Genomic DNA, 19,827 nt, shown 5'->3' on the forward strand with positions numbered 1-19,827 from the left:
GAATAATTATCACCAGTATTCGTACCACCTAGAGAAAACCAGTGAGAACATTTTATTATACGTCTTTCCTATTCTGAGTATATTTATGTGTGTGTGTATTTATATATAAAATTTTGTGAGCATTCCCATGTAATTCAATATTTTTGAGAAATGTATTGTTTAGCAACTGTGTGACTAATGTTTTTTTTTTAACCCATGGGAATTTATTTTTAACTTAATTTTTATCAAATTAATACATTCTCATGGCAAAGAAGCAAAGAAGGGCTTATAATAATGTGTCCCTTGCCCCACCCCTTCCCATTTCCAGCCCTGCTTTCTAGAGGAAGCTGCTCAGTTTCTGTTTCTAGTTCTTCTGCTGGTGGCCTCCTTCACTCTGAATAACAAACTTATGGCTTTTTTTTTTCTTTTTTTTCTGAGAAAATAATTTGAGACATTATCTTTTGACTCCTTCCTATGAAAAATTAGGATGTAATAGACCTATACCCAGTGCAGGAATCTCCCAGAGAGTGGTTACCCAGCCTCTGCTTGAATGCTTCCAGAGACGGAGAGCTTACTATCCCTTGTAGCAGCCCATCCCATTGTTCCCAGTGTTCTTATTTTAGAATAGCTTCCAGGCTTGCTTCAGGGTCAGATCTTTTTAGTCCAGCAGCATAATTGGACCAAATTAGTTGTTCTTAAATACCAGACAATTAAAAAATAATAAAATACCCATTTATTGAGTGTGTATGGAAAAAAAGCAAAGGATAGAATGATATAAATTGTCCAGGCCCATCCCTACCCCTGCCATTTTCTTCTACCCCTGGCTTCAGGGAGAATTTTTTTTTTTTTGGCAGCGTTGGGTCTTCATTGCTGCGTGCAGGCTTTCTCTAGTTGCGGTGAGCGGGGGCTACTCTTCGTTGTGGTGAGCGGGCTTCTCATTGTGGTGGCTTCTCTTGTTGTGGAGCACGGGCTCCAGGCAAGTGGGCTTCAATAGTTGCAGAGCGTGGACTCAGTAGTTGTGGCTCGCGGGCTCTAGAGCGCAGGCTCAGTAGTTGTGGCGCACGGACTTAGTTGCTCTGTGGCATGTGGGATCTTCCCGGAACAGGGCTCCAACCTGTGTCCCCTGCATTGGCAGGCGGATTCTTTACCGCTGTGCCACCAGGGAAGTCCCTTCAGGGAGACTTTTATATGTAGGCTGGCATTCTTCCCCCAGAATGGATGCTGTAATGTGATGGCCTTTTCCCTACCCTGGCTTTGCAGTGTGTGATCCTTGTCTTTCCTGTCCTGGGAGAGCCAGAAGAGTGGGCTTAGGGCTTTAGGGTGTCTTGTTAGTTGGATGTAGGCAGTGTCAAGCGCAGGCTCAGATCTTTTCTTGTGCTGTCCCCCGCTCCTGTCCATCAAGAGCAGGAGGCGACTTTCTATTGAATCCTCTCCTCAAAAGTTCATTTCCTGCTAAGGCCTGGACAAGAAGGGAGACCTAACTACTATATCTTACTTAGAAAGACCATTTAAATAAATCAGAACATCCTTCAGGCTAGATTGTGTTGCCCTGTCCATGATTGTCTTTGGTTTGTATACACTCTGAGCCGCTCATTATCTGAAGGCCAAACATTAACATGGCCTCAGGAGCCTTTGCAAGGGGAGCAAATCATTTATCACATTGTGCAGAGGAAATGTTCTGGATACAGGCCGACACCTGTTTACTTTTTATCCCAACCACTTGATTTAGATGGTTACAAACAGCTTTAGGAAATCCTGTTTTGTTAGAAAGTTCTTTCTTGTTTTTTTAAAATTTTAAATTGTGGTAAATTATACATAACTTATAATTTACCACTTTAACCATTTTAAAGCTTATGGTTCGGTGGCGTTAAATTCATTCACATTGTTGTGCAATCATCACCACCATCCATCTCCAGAACTCTTTCCATCTTGCAAAACGGAAACTCTATACCCATTAAATAGTAACTTCCCATTCACCCCTACCTCCAGCCCCTGTGACCACCACTTTACTCTCTGTCTCTATGAGTTTGCCTACTCTAAGTACTCTAAGTACCTCATATAAGTGGAATCATTCAGTATTTGTCTTTTTGTGAGCGATTTATTTTACTTAGGATAACATCCTCAGGATTCGTCCATGTTATAACCTGTGCCAGAATTTCCTCCCCTTTTAAAGCTGAATAATGTTCCATTGTAGATATATACCATATTTTATCTGTTCATCCGTAGTTGGACACTTGGGTTGCTTCCGCTTTTTTTGATTATTGTGAATAATGCTGCTATGAACATGGGTGTATAAATATCTGTTTGGGTCTCTGCTTTCAATTCTTTTGAGTATATACCCAGAAGTGTAGTTGCTACATCGTATGGTAATACTATTTTTAATTTTTTGAAGAACCACTATACTGGTTTCCACAGTGGCTGCACCTTACATTCCTACGTTCCTATCAGCAATGTGCAGGGCTCCAATTTCTTCATAACCTAGCCAACACTTAGTACTTTCTTCCTTCTTTCCTTCCTTCCTCCCTCCCTCTCTCTTTCTTTCTTTCTTTCTCTCCCTCTCTTTTTCTTCCTTCCTTCCTTCCTTCCTTTCTCTCTTTCTTTTTCTTTCTCTCCCTCCCTCCCTCCCTTCCTCTCTTTCTTTCTTTCAAATAGCCATCCTTACGGGTGTGGTATTGTGGTTTTGATTTGCATTTCCACAATAAATAGTGATGTTGACCATCTTTTCATGTGCTTACTGGCTCTTTGTATATCTTTTTATGAGAACTGTCTATTCAAGAAGAAAGTTCTTTCTCATGTGAATCCAAATCTGGCCTCAGTGGGCCTTGGTCTCCAGGGTAACCTCTGATAAGTCTGCTAGTCTGCTCTCTCTGAATTCTTCTGGAATTCCCAGGGGACTCATATCTGTTTGGGCTTCTGTTCCCAGGCTGTTGTATGGGATGGCTTGTGGATTCCTTACCTGTCTGGTCACCTTCCCTTAAAGCTGGTCTCATTTGTGGATGTTCCTCTTTAAATTGTTGACGTTCTCCTGACAGCGGAAGATGGTGTAGCAGAGACATGTCTCTGACTTTTCAGCCTCAGGTCCTGTGCTTCTGTGACTTGCTACAGTGACTGTGTAAGCTCAGACAGAACTCTTGGCCTCTGTTCACATAAGCAGTTGAAGAGTTTGAGCTCCCCATTCTCTACATGTGTGGGTTTTTTTTTGGGGGGAGTTCTTCAAAACCCCAGTGGTGAATGTCCAAGAGAGATACCAGCTTCTCCCCTCTCCACTGAGGGCAGAGCAAGAGGAACTTGGATGATTCTGGTGCAAGAAGAACTTAGGCTGGAAATTGGGGAGCACTTTTGGAAAATGAGAGGGAGGTTAGGTGTGTTTTACTGACGGTAGAGTTATTTGACTGTTTGGGACATGTCAGTGCACTAGATACTGCATCGATGGGCTTTCCAACCCCAAGGACCTGCCTCTAGCCCTCAAAGCTCACACAGATAGGATGCGCCTGCCTAGGTGTGGGGGATATGACACAGAGGTCAAGGGAACTACATTGCACCTGGGAATCATGTTGTATGACCTTAGTAAAGTTAGTTTACCTCTCAAAGCCTCAGTCTTGTCATCTGTAAAATGGAGATGACATGACCTGTCTTGTCCCCTCTGGGAATTTTTATGAATTTAGTGAGAAAACATTCTTTAGAAATAATGACCCGTACTGCAAATGTAGAAGGATTAGCAATTTGCAGTGCCATGTTGATTGGTTCTTGGGATAAAGAGAGTGGGGCTATGGGCATCCTAGAATTGCCCTGGATACAATCCTGGACCCACTGAATTAGAATGTGGAATGGTATTTTCGAAAGCTTTCCCAGTGATTATAGAATGTGCTGTGGGGGTGGGGGAGCATCCCATTGTACTTGATAAGGCTGTGGAGCTGACAATACTTGGGGCAGTTTAGAAAGAGCAGGAAAAGCTTCATGGAGGAGGTGACACTTGAGTTATGTCCTGGAGGATGTATAAGAGTTTCCCAGGTAGAGAATGGGGCTTATAGGCAGCGGGAACAGCAGGTGCAAAGGCACGGACTGTGAACAAGGGCAGGGCCTTTTGGTGGGGCTGGAGCACAGATGTGTGGGTGGGAGGTCCCAGTGGGGCAGGTGGAGGCAGGCTACTCCTGCAGGAAGGCCTGCAGAGAGTGGGGGTGGAGGGGGGGGCTGGTAGAGGCCTGGGGGAGGGGATTGAGGAGTCTGGACTTCAGTGAGTGCTGCCCCCTTGAGGCCAAGGCCTGGCCGCACACAGTCTGTGGCCACAGCAAGGTTCCCTGTGTGAACGCCGGGCACAGAGTCACCCAGTCTGGGGCCCCTGTTCCGGCCAGCAAGGCCAGGTGACTGCTGACAGCACCTGCTGCCGGCACTCACCGAGTCCCTGCATGTCAGGGCTGATGTCACCCTGATGTCAGGGCAGGAAGAAGAGCTTATACATTGACAGGCGGCTGGTCAGCCGCTCTTCCCAGAGTGGGAGTTCTTCCAGATTTGTCCTTTCCGGTAGCACGGGCAGGGCTGGCATCTAGCAAGTCTGTGGACCCTTTGCACAGCGAGCTTGGGGCAAAGTGCTAGGGAAAAGCCCATTAGGCATAAGAGGGTTATTTCTTGCTCCCTTTAACTCCCTCTCACACCCTGCTCACTGACACCTGGAAAATAATTAGAACCTCTTGTGACAGGTAGCGAGTGACATGGACCCATTCTTTGGAATCACACTGTTGAGGAGGTGCCAGAGGTTTGCATCCGCAAGGCCTTTGGGGCGCCCAGAGGCCAGGGCTGTGGACTCTCCGGGCAGATGTGTCTCCCTGGCCCGATCCCTGAAGCCACGTACTGTCACCTCAAACCCTCCGGTCCCATTTTGGGGGCGTTCACTGTGTTCCTCTCCTTGGCACGCCCGAGGGGGAAATTGTGCAGGTTAAAGGGCACTTGGGGACACGTTTCTGAAGAGACTGTGCCCCGTTCAACCGTCAGTGTGCATCCCCTGCCTCCGCTCTCGTGCTGTTTTCCACGGCGTCTCCACGTGCCCCTTCCACGGGGTGGCCTCTCCACGTCCACTCTGTGCATTGTCCTCGCTGGGCACAGGCGGACTGGGCTCTGGTTGCTGGCCCTACCCCTGCACAGTGCGACCTTAGGGAAGTGCCTGACGGAGCCCAGGCATGCTTAGTTGTCAAATGGGAATAACAGGCCTGCCTCAAAACCCCGAAAACCAAAAAACCCGCCTCACAGGGTTGTTGTGAGGATGAAACGAGATGGAGAGCCGTTTGCACCCAGCCCTGCACGTGGTAAGTGTTTACCAAATGCCAGCCATTCACACGTGTCTCAGGCCACACCTGTCCCTGGAGCTCTGGATTCTTGTCTCCACTCTGCCCAGAGCTGGGCCCACACCCTCCCTCACAAACCTCCCTGTATTCCTTGTTCAGAGAAGGACACCACCACCCAGCCCTCTCCCTGAGCCGGGACATCCCCAGGACATCAGGCTAGACACCCCCCTTCCTTGGCTCAGGTTCTTATCCCATCTCGAAAGAATTCTTTAAAACAATTAAATAAATAAATAAATAAATAAGTTAGTTTGTTTTTGGCTGCATTGGGTCTTCGTTGCTGTGCGCAGGCTTTCTCTAGTTGCAGCGAGCGGGAGCTACTCTTTGTTGCGGTGTGAGGGCTTCTCATTGCAGTGGCTTCTCTTGCTGCAGAGCACATGCCCTAGGCGCGTGGGCTTCAGTAGTTGTGGCATGCAGGTTCAGTAGATGTGGCACACGGGCTTAGTTGCTCTGCGGCATATGGGGTCTTCCTGGACCAGGGCTTGAACCCGTGTCCCCTGCATTGGCAGGCGGATTCTTAACCACTGTGCCACCAGGGAAGCCCTCGACAGAATTCTTATAACGACCCCCGAAACTGATCTCTGTCTCTGGTGTGTGAGCAGCAGGCCGTCCTCCATGCCACTGCTACGGGCATCTTTCTAGATCACAAGCCTGCATATCGCTCCTACACCCTCCCTGATAGCTCAGAGCTTCCTGGGATTTCTGTAAAATTTCAAAAAGAATTTTGGGGACCAAATAAGGTCACCAACTTTTAATTTTGCAAAGTAAGGACATAAAGTTAAATGGTTAAGTAAAACGTTGCTATTGCCATTGACCATCACCATTATTTCATAAAGGAGAGGCTGAAACAAGGGCTTAAGCTCAGAAGGAAGACACTTGGGCGACCATACACCGTGCAAATATCCATGCTGCCTTGTCCGTCTTTTTCTCCTTTGCCCTCAGACCGATAGGTTTCTCCACAGATCATTCTGGGTGGTGTTGGGGCCCAGCTGGAGGTTACTTCTTTCTCCTCAGGAGACTGTCAGCTCCTTGGTGAGGTTTTTTTGTTTTGTTTTGTTTTGTTTTTTTCATGAATGGAGGAGCCGTGATTAACTTGCTGGTTGGTGGTTTACACGTTGTGAGGGAAGGTGTGAAGCTCAGAGTGGAAGGTGCTGCTCAGCTTGTGGGTTCCTGTGTCCCCGCCCCCAACCCCTCTCTGGGAATGTCCGGCTTTGTGGTTTCTCCCTCTTCCCTTGTGTCCTCATCTCTCTGACCCTCTCTGGCTTCCTTTTACTTTCCTTTTCCTCTTCTTATTCTCAGCCCACTCCTATGTTCCCTCTGTGTACTCCAACCCTGGAGCCCAGTGGCCCATATCTTAACTGGTTATAATATACAATTTAAAAAGATTGTGTTAGTGGGACTTCCCTGGTGGCGCAGTGGTTAAGAATCCGCCTGTCAATGCAGGGGAACACGGGTTCGAGCCCTGGTCCGGGAAGATCCCACATGCCGCGGAGCAACTAAGCCCGTGCGCCACAACTACTGAGCCTGCACTCTAGAGCCCACGAGCCACAACGACTGAGCCCGCGTGCCACAACTACTGAAGCCCCCGGTGCCTAGAGCCCTTGCTCTGCAGCAAGAGAAGCCACCGCAACGACAAGCAGCTCCTGCTCTCCGCAACTAGAGAAAGCCCACGCGCGGCAACGAAGACCCAGTGCAGCCAGAAATATAAATAAATAAATAAATTTATTAAAAAATAATAAATAAAATAAAATGTTATCGCTATACCCAAGGTCATCTAGGTTTAAAAAAAATTATTGTGTTAGAAAATGTTTTATATTCTCTGCTCTGAATTTTGAGAGTTGGGTCAGTTTTTAAACAGATATTATCGTGTGCCGCGTGAGTGCTAGGTCCTTTCAGCCTGTGATCCCAGGTGATCTGTGCAGGAGGAAGTTATCCCCTTGCTTAGAAGTGAAGAAACAAGGCCTAAAAGAGGTTAAGTGTCTTGACCAAGGTTACACATCTGTATGAAGACCTCTGCCATCTTTTATATTGGATTTATCTATTCCAAGACCCAAGCAAGCAAACCCAAATCCGTTCTCAGATTAACAGAAATAAGTCTCTTGTTTTAAAAACTTGTGTGGAAGAAACTCACAGGTGGTCTTTATCAGTCTCACTTATTGGAGTATGGTCATTCATTCACTCACTTTGTTATGAATATAAAAGTACACCTTACAATCTGGAAATATTAATACAAGGGACACACTCAGTGTTGCTGTTAATGTATCGAATAGTCTTTTTTTTCCAAGTGATTTTTTCCATAATTAGTATTTTTCTAACTACAAAGTTTTTCAGCAAGATGCCAGGCCTGTGTTAAGAAGTGAGTTTACAAAGATGAGTAAGATACAGTCCCTGAATTTGAGACATGTTCAATCTAGAGGTGATTTTTTTTTTTTTTAACAAAGGGGAAAAAAAGAGTATTCTTGGAGTCAGAAAGCCTTAACACTTATTTCTTACAAAACTTCAGGCAAGCTATTTAACCTCCCTGTGCCTCATTCTCCCCATATGTAAAGTGGGGATAAAAATGGTACCAATCTCAGAGTACTGTTGTGAGAATTAAATGAGTTAATTCATGTAAAGTAGGTAGAATGGTGCCTGGCACATAGTAAGTGCTCAATAAATATTAGGCATTGTTATTATTGCTGTTTTGTCTAGTTACCACCACCACTATCCTTACCCCTGTAACTTCCTGGCACATGGGGGGCACACGGGGACACAAGGGGACCAGTGAATGATGGTTCCTTCCCCTCTTTCACCCAGCATGCTAGCTGAAGGGAGGCATTGGGAAATATAAAATACTGTAGGAGAAATATGAAATACTTCTGTCCAAACAGAAAAAAAAAATGTGCTCACAGATGTTGCTAATGTTTTATAGCCTTCCTGAGCCTCCATGTCTCTGTAAACCTGAGATAATAGTACCTGCCTCGTATATTGCTGTGAGCCGTCAGCATCACGTAGGCTGAGAACCACTTGGGACTGGAGTAGGGCGAGCTTCCACAAAGGTCGCTGCTGGAAATACTAGTAATATTCTATTAGTATGCAGTTAGTATTATTAATCTAACTTATTTCTTCTGACCCTGATCCCCAGTTTTTTCATCTGTAAAATGGAAATGATTATTAGTAGTAATGATGCAAAAGTTGCTCCATCTCAGGGGACAAATGGTCTGAATCAGGGGTCCCCATCATCATCTAGGGAACTTTTTACAAAAAGTTATTTCTTTCTTTCTTTTTAAATTTTTATTCTGTTTGGCTGTGTTGGGTCTTCGTTGCTGTGTGTGGGCTTTCTCTAGTTGTGGTGAGCGGGGGCTACTCTTCGTTGTGGTGCGTGGGCTTCTCATTGCAGTGGCTTCTCTTGTTGCGGGGCATGGGCTCTAGGTGTGCGGGCTTCAGTAGTTGCAGCATGTGGGCTCCGTAGTTGTGGCTCGCGGGCTTAGTTGCTCCGTGGCATGTGGGATCTTCCCAGACTAGGGATCGAACCCATGTCTCCTGCATCGGCAGGTGGATTCTTAACCACCGTGCCACCAGTGAAGTCCCTAGGGAGCTTTTAAAAAAGTCTTGTTATGTAAGACAATCTTACTATGCATTAGAAAAATTTTGTCCATTCTGGTAACATTCCTGGGTTACTTGAGATAAAATTCCTACCTTATCCCTGGAAATCTGAGCCACCAAAGGTTAAACATCCTTTTCTGGACCATGTACCATGTTGGGGGGTCAGAGCTGAGGGTTGAAAGTATACTGGTCTCCCTTTCTTCCTGAAACATCTCTCTGGGCTTGGGGAACCTTTTCAAAACCCTGATGTCTGAATCCCATCCTGGAGATCCTGAGGCCATAGGTCAAGGATGGGACCTAAAAAGCCACCAGTGATGCTGAACATGTCTGGGTTTGGGAACCACTGCACTGAATGACCATCCATGGTCAGCCATATTTCCTATGTAGCGTTGCCCCTGTCTCCCGGTTTTAGCTTTCATTCTAGTATCCCCGCCCCCTCCTTTAATCCTTCAATCACCCCCTGCTATGAGTCTAACTGTTCTCTGCTAGGCTGGTCTGGGAGGAACACACAGGAATAACAGACTGTGTCCCTCCCATTTATCCTAGGTTGATTTGGGGCTAACTTGATGTATGACCTTGGACAAGTTGCTTTCCCTCTCTGGGCCTCTGTTTCCTCTCTGTACAATGCGGAGGGTGAACATGCTCTTGTGTCCCTTCCACTGCTGCTAGTGTGTGGTTTTTCTCCCCTCCTGGGAAGTCACACTCCCTCTGGAAATTCTGTCCCGAGCAGACGTAGGGTCACCCTCTCCTCCAACCCCTTGCTAGCCCTTCTACTCCTGGCTCAGGGAGGCTCGACATCTTTGTGTAAACCGGTTCTGTGGTATTTTTAATTTCTTGATGGAAAAATGATGAACTGAAAAGAAAATATTTTAAACTCCAGAGCATTCCACACATTGCCTGTCAGGGTTCAGCGCCTGGTCCCTCGGGCCCACGTTTGCCGCTGAGCCTGGCCTTGCGTCAGCACTCTCGCTTTGATACTTGGCCTTCTGCAGCCTTGTGGGTTTCTGCAGAAACGTGGTTCCCATGGAGGGAGAGGGGCCTGGGAGGGTGCCCAGTCCACCTCCCTTCTTGGGCAAAGTGTATTAAGCCCACCCAGGCAGGTGAGAATCTGTTGTTTATATTTTTTTAAAAGTGTGTATTTATTTGGCTGTGCTGGGTCTTAGTTGCGGCATGCGGGATCTAGTTCCCTGACCAGGGATCAAACCGGGGACGCCTGCATTAGGAGCACGGAGTCTTAACCGCTGGACCACCAGGGAAGTCCCTAGAACCTGTTGTTTAAATAAATATTTTTTATTGCAAAAATGTGCATAAAGGAAATTAAAATTTTAATGGTGTTTATATCTAGTGCTGTGTATCCTTCCAACTTTTTTTTCTCTGTGTGAATATATATATTGCAATATATCATATAACATATAATGAAAAATGATATAAATGTGTTTCTTTAGAAGCTCTGGATCAAACTCTGTGGCCTTTTTCTTGTCTTGAATTTTTCATAAAACATAGCATATTCTTAGCTGTTTTCTAAAATTTTTTTTTTTTTTTTTGCGGTACACGGGCCTCCCACTGTTGTGGCCTCTCCCGCTGTGGTGCACAGGCTCCGGACGCACAGGCTCAGCGGCCATGGCTCACGGGACCAGCCGCTCCGCGGCATGTGGGATCTTCCCGGACCGGGGCACGAACCCGCGTCCCCTGCATTGGCAGGCGGACTCTCAACCACTGCGCCACCAGGGAAGTCCTCTAAAATATTTTTAAAGGCTATTACAATATGTGGCTATATCATAATTTATATAGCTAGTCCTCTAGGTTTGGATATTTGTTTGTTTCCAGCATAAAATTCATTGTGATGAATTTTATTCCATCAGATAGGACATTCAGCATCCATGAATCATTAATAATGACTCTTCTATCCACAGAATCCAAGAGTTCTCCAGCTGAGACTGAGCTGCCCCCCTCCACACAGGTGAGCTCATGTTCTTGTCAAAGGGTCACGGCGACAGCACCTAGTGTTAAGGGTTGTGGGCTGGCATCAGGCAGAAATTGGTTTAAATCCCAGCTCTGCCACTTACTAGAAACATGGCCACGGGCAACTTGCCTGTCCTTTTCACACCTCTGTAAAGCAGGGTAAGAGCAGTTCTCGTCCCGGGGATGTGGGCCATGGAAAGTGTGGAGCGGTGCCGGCCTAGCTCACTGAGCTGCTCTGTGTCTGGTGCCTGCTGTTTCATCTCTGAACCTCTGGGCACCACTAACAGCTTAGCCTGTGACTCACATTCAGTTTTTCTGAGCTCTTCCCCTGTGGACTCCTGGTGTCATAATTTTCTGGAAAGAGGATTACTTCTGAAGCTGCTCAACAAATCCTCGAGTAATCCAATTTCCCATCCAACTACAACTCCTCTCCTGGTCCATAATTCCCTAAATGCTAAGCTGGGAGGCTCAGCCACTCCTGGAGCTGGATAGCACAGGGAAGGAGCCTAGGGTCCTGCACCTTGGCTATGTTGGATGCAGGACTGTCCAGGCACCAGTGGAAGCAGCTCCAGGGTGAAGCCCATGCCTGTGGGGCTGGAGCGTGGAGGGAACTGACACTGAGAACTTGCCACGCCGTGCTAGGCTCTGAGCCTGGCGTTTGCTAACTCATTTCATCCTTAGGATAACCAAGATTTGGGTGTCAGGATGGTTGTGCCTACAAGGGAGGAAAAGTGATGCCCACGTGGGTTAAGAAACTTGCCCAGGGTTTCATAGCTAGTAAGTGGTGGATCCAAAGTTCTAGCCTGTGGTTTTCCTAGTAAGTGGTGGTATCCACGCCCTGGGACCGGACCCGTAATACAACTGCTGCTTCAGGGTATCTATTGATTCTCCTCTGTGGAAGGTGCTGTGCTCTTAAGCTCCTGGTAGAGTGGCAGATGGGAAGAAATCCCCACCTTGAGTAGGCAAGCTGTTAGATATAAATAATAGTGCAAAAGTTGAGATTGACAGGTCAGACATGGAGAGGTCCATGAGATAGAGAAAGGAATGCCTTGGGTGGATCAGGCAGGGGGTTAAGGAGGAGGTGGCACCTGAGCTGGGTCCTGAATGATGGTGGAATCTGCAGAAACAGGCTTACAGTCAGGAATGTCTCTTTTAGGCACCTACTACTAATGAAGATAATGAAAATATTTTCTCCAAAGATTCTGCAAATGCAACAAGCCTCCCAGGTAAGGACTGGATATTTTTGTATTTCTATGGCCTATGGGATGCAAAAGAACTTGTCTCTGCAGAAAGTCCTTTTCTTTTTGGAAATATTGGCAGAGGACCAGTCTGCTTAATGAAAAGGATCAATGGCAGAAATATTCTTTTTTGTTACTTTATACCTCCAAGTTTGATATTGTTAGCTATGATATAGTGAGGAGACCATAAGAAGGGTGGGATAAGTCAGTAAAATACTTCACAATTGGCCCAGAATACAAATGAATGTGCTACCAACAAAATTATTGGAGTCTGAAATGGAATACGCTTTGAGGAATGGAATAAATCTTTGCTTCGGAAACCCTTGATTTCAATGGTTCTGATTCCGTATACCTGTGAGACCAGGAAAACTTAGTAACATTCTCATCAAGAAAGATCCCAGCCAAAAAAAGAAAGAAAAAAGAAAGATCCCAGGTCCTGTGCTTTTTTACTGTATGTATGGGACTCATGGGGTCCAGACTCTGGAGGCTCAGTAGCTGAGTAGATCCATCTGATGGCTTTCTGAGGAAGGCCTTGGCCTCCTTACCTTTACCTGGGCAGATTCCTGCCGCACCTGATGCTGGACGCCCATGCTCTGTCATCCCAGTTGCAAAGCCCTACCTAGTGCAGTGCACCTGGGGGGACCTACTAAACACCTGAGGCTAAGCTCTGCCTGCACAGCTGGGGACTCAGAGGGAATTGAACGCATCCCTGCTCTCCAGGAGTCTACCATCCAGGGGGCAGGCTCTGGTAAAGAGTAACGTAGTAACTAACAGAGAGCAGAGTGTGAGACTGGCCAAAAGAGAGCCATAGATAAAGCAAAGTGGGATTTAGAGACTTGAGAGAACATGTCCATTGGGGGAATCAGAGAAAGTTCATGGAGGAGGTGCCGTTTGAAATGAGCCTTAAATGATATGGGTGGAATGGCAGGAGGTTGGGGCAGCAGTTCAGGGGCTGCTGTGGAGGAAGGACCTTGGAGTCTTCTCCATCTGCTCTCACTGATGATCTATCTCATTCAGCCCCATGTCTTTAAAGACCATCTATGGGCTCATGACTCCCACACTTCTAGCCCCATCTCTGACCTTTCCACTAAGATCCAGACTCGTGTATCCAACTGCCTAGGTGACGTGTCCACCTGGATACCTACTAAAAATCTCAAACTGAATGTGCCTAAAAGAGAATGCTTGATGCCTCCCCGCCTCTTCAACCCAAATCTGTTCTTATCCTTCTTCCTCATCTCAGGAACTGACACTACATCTTCCGGGTTGCTGGGGCCAGGGAATTAGACATGCTTCCTCTTCTATCCCTCATCCCATGTCCAGTCCCTCAGCAGGTCCTGCCAGTTGTATCTCGAGGCACGTCCAGGAGCTGACCACTTCTCACCTCCTCCACTGCCAACACCCGGTCCAGCCACTGCTGTCTTTCCTCCTGTAGGACTTTAGGAGCTGCCTGCTGGTCTGCTGGCTTTTAGTCTTAATCACCAATAGACTCTTTTCCAGCCACCAGCCAGAATGATTCTTTTTTTTTTTTAAGTTTATTTATTATTTATTTTTGGCTGCGTTGGGTCTTCATTGCTGCACGCGGGCTTTCTCTAGTTGCGGTGAGCGGGGGCTACTCTTCGTTGCGGTGCGTGGGCTTCAGTAGTTGTGGCGCGCAGGCTTAGTTGCTCCGCGGCATGTGGGATCTTCCCGGACCAGAGCTCAAACCCATGTCCCCTGCATTGGCAGGCGGATTCTCAACCACTGCGCCACCAGGGAAGTCCCCAGAATGATTCTTAAAACACAAATCCAAGCTCTCCTTGGCTCAACACCATCTTCTCTCCTGGAGTAAAAGCCAAAGACCTAAGAAAGGCCCTAGTCTCCATGGGGTCAGGCCCCCAATCTTTAGACCTCGCCTCCTCCTTTCTCCCTCTCACTCACTCTTCCACACATGCTCTACCTCGTGGCTTTCGCGTCTGCTGCTTGCTCTGCCTTGGGTGCTCTTCCCCCGACCTCCACTAGGCCAGCCCCTTCATCCAGGCCTCTGCTCAAATGCCCCCTCCTCAGGGAGGCCTTTCCCCACCAGCCAATCTGACAGAACCCCCGGCTGTCACTCTTCCTTTCCTGTGCTTTGTTTTCCATCATTGCCCTTGTCACTGCTGACATCATATTACATACGTATTTGTCTGTCTCGCTTGATTAGAGTGTAAGATCCAGGAAGCCAGGAGCCTTTCTGTCATCCAATTCTCTGTATCCCCAAGGCTTAGAACAAAGCCTGGCACACGATAGACACTCAATAAATATTTGTTGAATTAACGAAGGAACAAATACAAAAGGTGATGAAATATTAGTAAACGAGTCAGCCGAGCATACATGAAATGGCTTTCTCTGCCAAGAGACGTAGGACATACTAGGAGAGACCCGTCCCTGTGGTCAGTGCCCACTACCAGCTGGAGCTCAAGGCAAAGCTTGCATCCACTGGGCACTCGAAGTGATGACTGGTAGGTGACATCTTCATCAGCACTGGGTACTGTTTGGGGCGGAAGGGCCTGAATCCCAAGTCCATGAGACTGCAAGTATCTGCATTTCCAGCAGGAGAGAATGATGGTAGACAGATGTACTCTCTGTCTAGTCCAGGGTCTCTCTCTGGCAGCCACGGGAAGGAGCTTTCTGTGGGAGGACGTGGCTGCTTGTGAAGCTAGTTTTTTTTTTTTTTCTTTCTTTCTTTCTTTTTTTTTTTTTTTTTTGTGGTACGCGGGCCTCTCACTGTCGTGGCCTCTCCCGTTGCGGAGCACAGGCTCCGGACGCGCAGGCTCAGCGGCCATGGCTCACGGGCCCAGCCGCCCCGCGGCATGTGGGATCTTCCCGGACCGGGGCACGAACCCGCGTCCCCCGCATCGGCAGGCGGACTCTCAACCACTGCGCCACCAGGGCAGCCCGTGAAGCTAGTTTGTTCTTTTATTCATTGAATGAAATATTGGTGAGCCTGCTTTGTTCAAGGCACCACATGAGCCGTTGGGAGCAGTTGGGAAAAAGACACATGTGGTCCCGGCTTTCAGGGAGCTCAGACTGGAGGGGGTGGAGTAACCAGGAAGGGCACGTAGCCAGCTTGGAGCAGGGTCACTTCTCAAAGGAAATGACATCACCTCATGTGAGACTCAAAGGTCCAGGAGGAACTGGACAGCAAAGAGGTGCAGTGAAGGTGGATGAGCGTTCTGGGGGAGAAGAGGACATGTGGGAAGAGCTCTGGGGGAAGAGGGAACATGGCATGAGGAAGATGGAATGAAGTTCATGTGGCTGCGGCTTGAGTACCAAGTGGGGAGACAGGCAAGAGGTGACACCCCACTGGGGAAAACTGCACCTGAACACTTGATTTAAAGCACCTGAGCCTCCGTGACATTGTCCTCGGTGGCGCTGCCGTCAGTGAGGTCCCCCAAGCCTCTGTTTCTGGCACTCCCTCTGTGCCTTGTGGGGCAGGCTGAATGCCACTAGAAAAGCCACTTTGAAAGTGAGTGGGAGTCTGTGGCTGGCCGCAGGCGCTCAGAAGCTCTGAGCTTGAGGTGTATCTCTTGCCAAGTGGTGGCATCCTGGGGTCTGTCAGGTTGTGCTGGGGGTGACTCCTGTAGAGGTGGCTTTGGCCAGAAAACTGGCAAGCTCGTCAAGGGGCCTGTTGCTTAACGCAGAGCTGTTTCCTCCTACAGGGGTGAGGTTCTGTTGAGGTTTTGACAGCACCTGCTGAGTGGTTTTTTTCCCTTCTTTCCTCTGCTCCTCTCTTCCTCCTCCTCCTCTTCTTTCTCTTCCTTTTTTTTTTTTTTTTTCTAGTGCAAGATTCTACTTCGGTACCACTGCCCACCTTCCTGGTGGCTGGAGGAAGCCTGGCCTTCGGGACGCTCCTCTGTATTGGCGTTGTCCTGAGGTGAGATGGGCCCGGGGGGTGGTCCTGTGGTGTTCTCATGTTTCTGATCTAGCTTTGCCAGGGCTAGGATGCTGGCAATGGGTTGGAGAGTCATGAATGGATTCAAGGTATATTTTAAAGGTAGAATTGACAAGATTTGATGACAGCTCAGAAGAGAAGAATGAAGAGAGGGAGGAGTCAAGTCTGACCCTCAAGTTTCTGGCTTAAGCAATTGGGCAGATGGTGGGTGTCGTCCATGAAGAATGGAAAACACTGGAGGTAGAACAACTGAGTGAAAAGCGACGATTACATGTTGGCGCCACTGGGGAAACTCCAAGTGAACAAGTTTTGGAGGTAATTCAGATCATTGGCAGCAGGCAGGTGGTAGTTGGGGCCAGGGGAGAGGATGGGGCCAACAACGTAACCTGTGGAATACAGTTGAAAAATTGTGTAGAGGGGGCGATGAGAAAGGGGCTGAGAAGGAGTGGCCTGACAGGGAGGAGAAGAAGCAGGAAAACCTGGCTGTGAACACCAGAGGGAGAAGTGTGTGTTAGACACTGAAGAAACCCCTTAGGCTCTGGGATTACGGTACGAATATGACCCTCCCTCTCCTCCAAGAGCCACGTACTAAAATCAGTAAAATACCACGAGAGAAGCACCACACCAGGGGTATGTGCACAGGTAACTCTGAAGTGCCTGGCTAGACATTCTTGGGAATACTCCATGTCTCCAAATAAGCAGACCTAGTGGATCACCTTTAAATGCCCTGTCCTAGTGCCCTCGTCCGGTCATGGTGAGGAAACACCACAGGTGAGGGCTCGGTTGGCACCCTGGTCACTGTAACGCCCCTGCCCATTTCATCCAAGTCTCTCTCTCCATTCGGTCATTGGTTTTGTCATTCGTTCCCAGCTTGCGGAGAGATCACGTAACAGTGCTCCCAATGAATGGGCAATAAAGAAAACTTGCTATGTTCATGATTTTACTGCAGGAACTGGTAATTTTGCATATGCTGAAGCCCTAAAGGAAATCAGGCTGGGCTCTGACTTTGGATGGTGGTTCATTACAATAATATAAGTAGAGGAGAAACTTCACTGTGTTTTTCCTGTCTCTCCCCTTGTGTGTAACTTTCAAGGACTCTACCTGGTGGTTGTGAGAGGTGGTCTTTGAGGGTGCTTGGGAAGGAGGGGTAAGACCTCGGCAGAGAGCTTTTCCACATGTTACAGCTCATTGGATTCTCACAGTGACCCTGAAATAGCTCGCCCACCAAGGTGGTCTGGGTTGGAAGATGACAACTCAAGCTGTGTTCGGGTTGTTTTGCTTTGATTTTCCAATGAAGTAGTGAGCAAGCTGTCCAAAGGGTGTGCAGAAGATAAGGTTCCTCAAGAGTGGAGGTAACTCCTTGGAGGAACCAAGAACTCACTGTCTTTTATACCTTTGGGTCAGAGAGGGGCCATGGCAACTTTCCGAGGTCTCCTGCTGCCTTCTAAGGCATCCCTTGCCTCACCTCAGACACATACTTCTGTGTTCTCTTTCTATTTCTATATCATTAGGGCTTCAAAAGGCCTTTCTTATAACCTACCACAGACCCTATAGAGTAAATATCGTGATTTCCACTTGACAGATGAGGAAATGAAAGCTGAAAGAGGTGGAGTGATTACAGCTAGTAAGGATAAGGCCAAGATTCAAACCCAAAGCTTGTGCTTTTTGGATACAGCCTTATGGGTCATTTAGTCAAACTCTTTAATTTTACAAGTGAGAAAACAGCCCTGAAAGGTAAATGACTTGCCCAAGGACACACAACTTATTAATTAGCAGAGACAGGCCTAGAACTTGTGCCCTGAGAGTCCCTGCCCACTGCACCAGCCTGCTGTCAGCTAAGAGGCGGGCCCAGTTGGTCCTATCAGTCCAGTGTTGGCCAGTGGCCCCGCGAACAAGCAGCGCCATCTTGGTGTGCTGTTAACCCCCTAAGAGAGAAGCGTTAGGCTGGGAATTGGCCACAGTGCTCATCACAGACTTAGTTTGCTAATGTGCTTGTACACTGGCTGGTTGCTACACAACCAGAGTCCCCGAAGGCACAGTGCCTTGTGCAGAGAACATATCAGTAATTTATTTCCTAGCCTGGTGAGTTTCCATTTTCTCTCATATAAGGCAAATTTATTTGGAAAGAGGCCAGTTATTTCAATTAATGAAAAACTCCTACTCCCAAAGTCCCCCGTGTCAAGACAAGAGTATAAATGTAGAGATGATGTGGGAGCCTGGGGTGCCAAAATGGTTGGGCCACTGTACAGTTGGGGTGGCCAGATTACAGTGGACAGAAGGAGAGGCAGGTGGAGGAAGTAAAGCCCGCCCACCTGTGACACCATCTTTTTATTTTTAGTACATTTATTTTGTGCCTCAAGCAAAGCATAGTATTTTCCTAAATATTCCAGCAACATCGGTGACAAGTTTTTAAAATTTAAATGTGCTGTTGAAGAAGGTGTGCCATCTTAAGTGGATGTTATAACTTACAGGGGCCAATTCTCCCCACCCTACTCCCTGTGCCCCACTGCTTCTCTCTCTTTATTTTATGCTCTCAGGCACTGAGAAAATAGGATTCTCATAGCAGAGAATTGCTTTTCTGCACATTTATCTAGAATGGCTAACGCTATTAGGTGAGGACTTCCTATATGTATGCCTATGATTTAAATCATTTTGTATTGAATGTATTGTCTTATTTCAATTTTTATTTTTGGCCGCACCACGGGCATGCGGGATCTCAGTTCTGTGCCACTGGACCACCAGGGAAGTCCCTCATTTCAATATTTTAAAATCACACTCTCCCACTTCTATGGTAAAGGGATATTATAAGTGTTTTTTTTTTTTTTTTTTTTTTTTTTTTTCGGTACGCGGCCCTCTCACTGTTGTGGCCTCTCCCATTGCGGAGCACAGGCTCCGGACGCGCAGGCTCAGCGGCCATGGCTCACGGGACCAGCCACTCCGCGGCACGTGGGATCTTCCCGGACCTGGGCACGAACCCCTGTCCCCTGCATCGGTAGGCGGACTCCCAACCACTGCGCCACCAGGGAAGCCCTATAAGTGTTTTTTAGAAATTTCTTTTAGCTGCAGAACCTTTTCTTTAAGCAAAACATTACGAAGCCCAAGTATGTAAAATAGGTAAAAGGTGGCGGCTGAGGTGCAAAAGTCTGACAGCTCAGCTCTTTGTTCCTTCTACCCGCCCTGCACCCTCTCCAGCCCCCAGGCCCTGCTCAGACCCCTGCCCAGGGCAGGGCAGTGCCAAGTGTGGATATACCCCAGGCCCTGGGGTTTCAAAGGCCCCTCTGAGCTTAGTGATTTGCCAAAAAATCTCATTCACTCCTCAAAATTTTTCAAAAGAAGGAAAGCTCATCTTTCTCAGTTACCCGTCCAATTGCTTTGGAAAAAAACTGAGGACAGAGACTGCTTTCCATATTGGTTAGGTAACATCAATACAGACTTTAAAAAAATTGTGATACATGATTGCTAAAAATTGGTAATTTGCTAAATACTGACAAATAGGAAGAAGGGAGAAAAATGACACATTATGCAAAGACAGCCACTGTTAATTTTTAAAATGTAAATGTGATTGAAGTCTAACAAACATATAGGAAATTGCAGATGTCATAAGTGTACAGTGCCATGAATTTCCACAAAGTGAAGATACCCGTGCAATTGACACCCAGCTCATGAACACTTTACATTTAGATGAATTTCTTCTGAGTCTTTTTCCTCTGCATAGTTTCTTGTTTGTTTTTATGTAGCCATGATTATTCTGTCTCTACAGCTCTGAATCCTGCCTTATAACTTTAGTATCAGTTATATAACATAAGCACTTCTTCCC

At 47.3% G+C, this 19,827-nt stretch overlaps 1 protein-coding gene across 7 annotated transcripts in view; it reads left to right on the forward strand.

The window, feature by feature from the left end:
- Nucleotides 1-19,827, forward strand: part of IL6R (interleukin 6 receptor) — a 55,622-nt gene that overhangs the window by 25,364 nt on the left and 10,431 nt on the right. For 4 of the 7 annotated variants that reach the window (XM_060030660.1, XM_060030663.1, XM_060030656.1 and 1 more), the window contains 3 exons: nucleotides 10,814-10,860; nucleotides 12,019-12,088; nucleotides 15,899-15,992. In XM_060030660.1, the coding sequence (XP_059886643.1) occupies nucleotides 10,814-10,860; nucleotides 12,019-12,088; nucleotides 15,899-15,992 (211 nt within the window). Of the gene's footprint in view, nucleotides 1-10,813; nucleotides 10,861-12,018; nucleotides 12,089-15,898; nucleotides 15,993-16,112; nucleotides 16,326-18,899; nucleotides 19,003-19,827 lie in introns of all 7 variants that reach the window. The other 3 variants (XR_009522060.1, XR_009522058.1, XM_060030662.1) reach the window with 3 other exon arrangements.

The sequence above is a fragment of the Delphinus delphis genome, chromosome 1 (genome assembly GCF_949987515.2).
Source record: "Delphinus delphis chromosome 1, mDelDel1.2, whole genome shotgun sequence".
In the NCBI taxonomy this organism is placed as follows: Eukaryota; Metazoa; Chordata; class Mammalia; order Artiodactyla; family Delphinidae; genus Delphinus; species Delphinus delphis.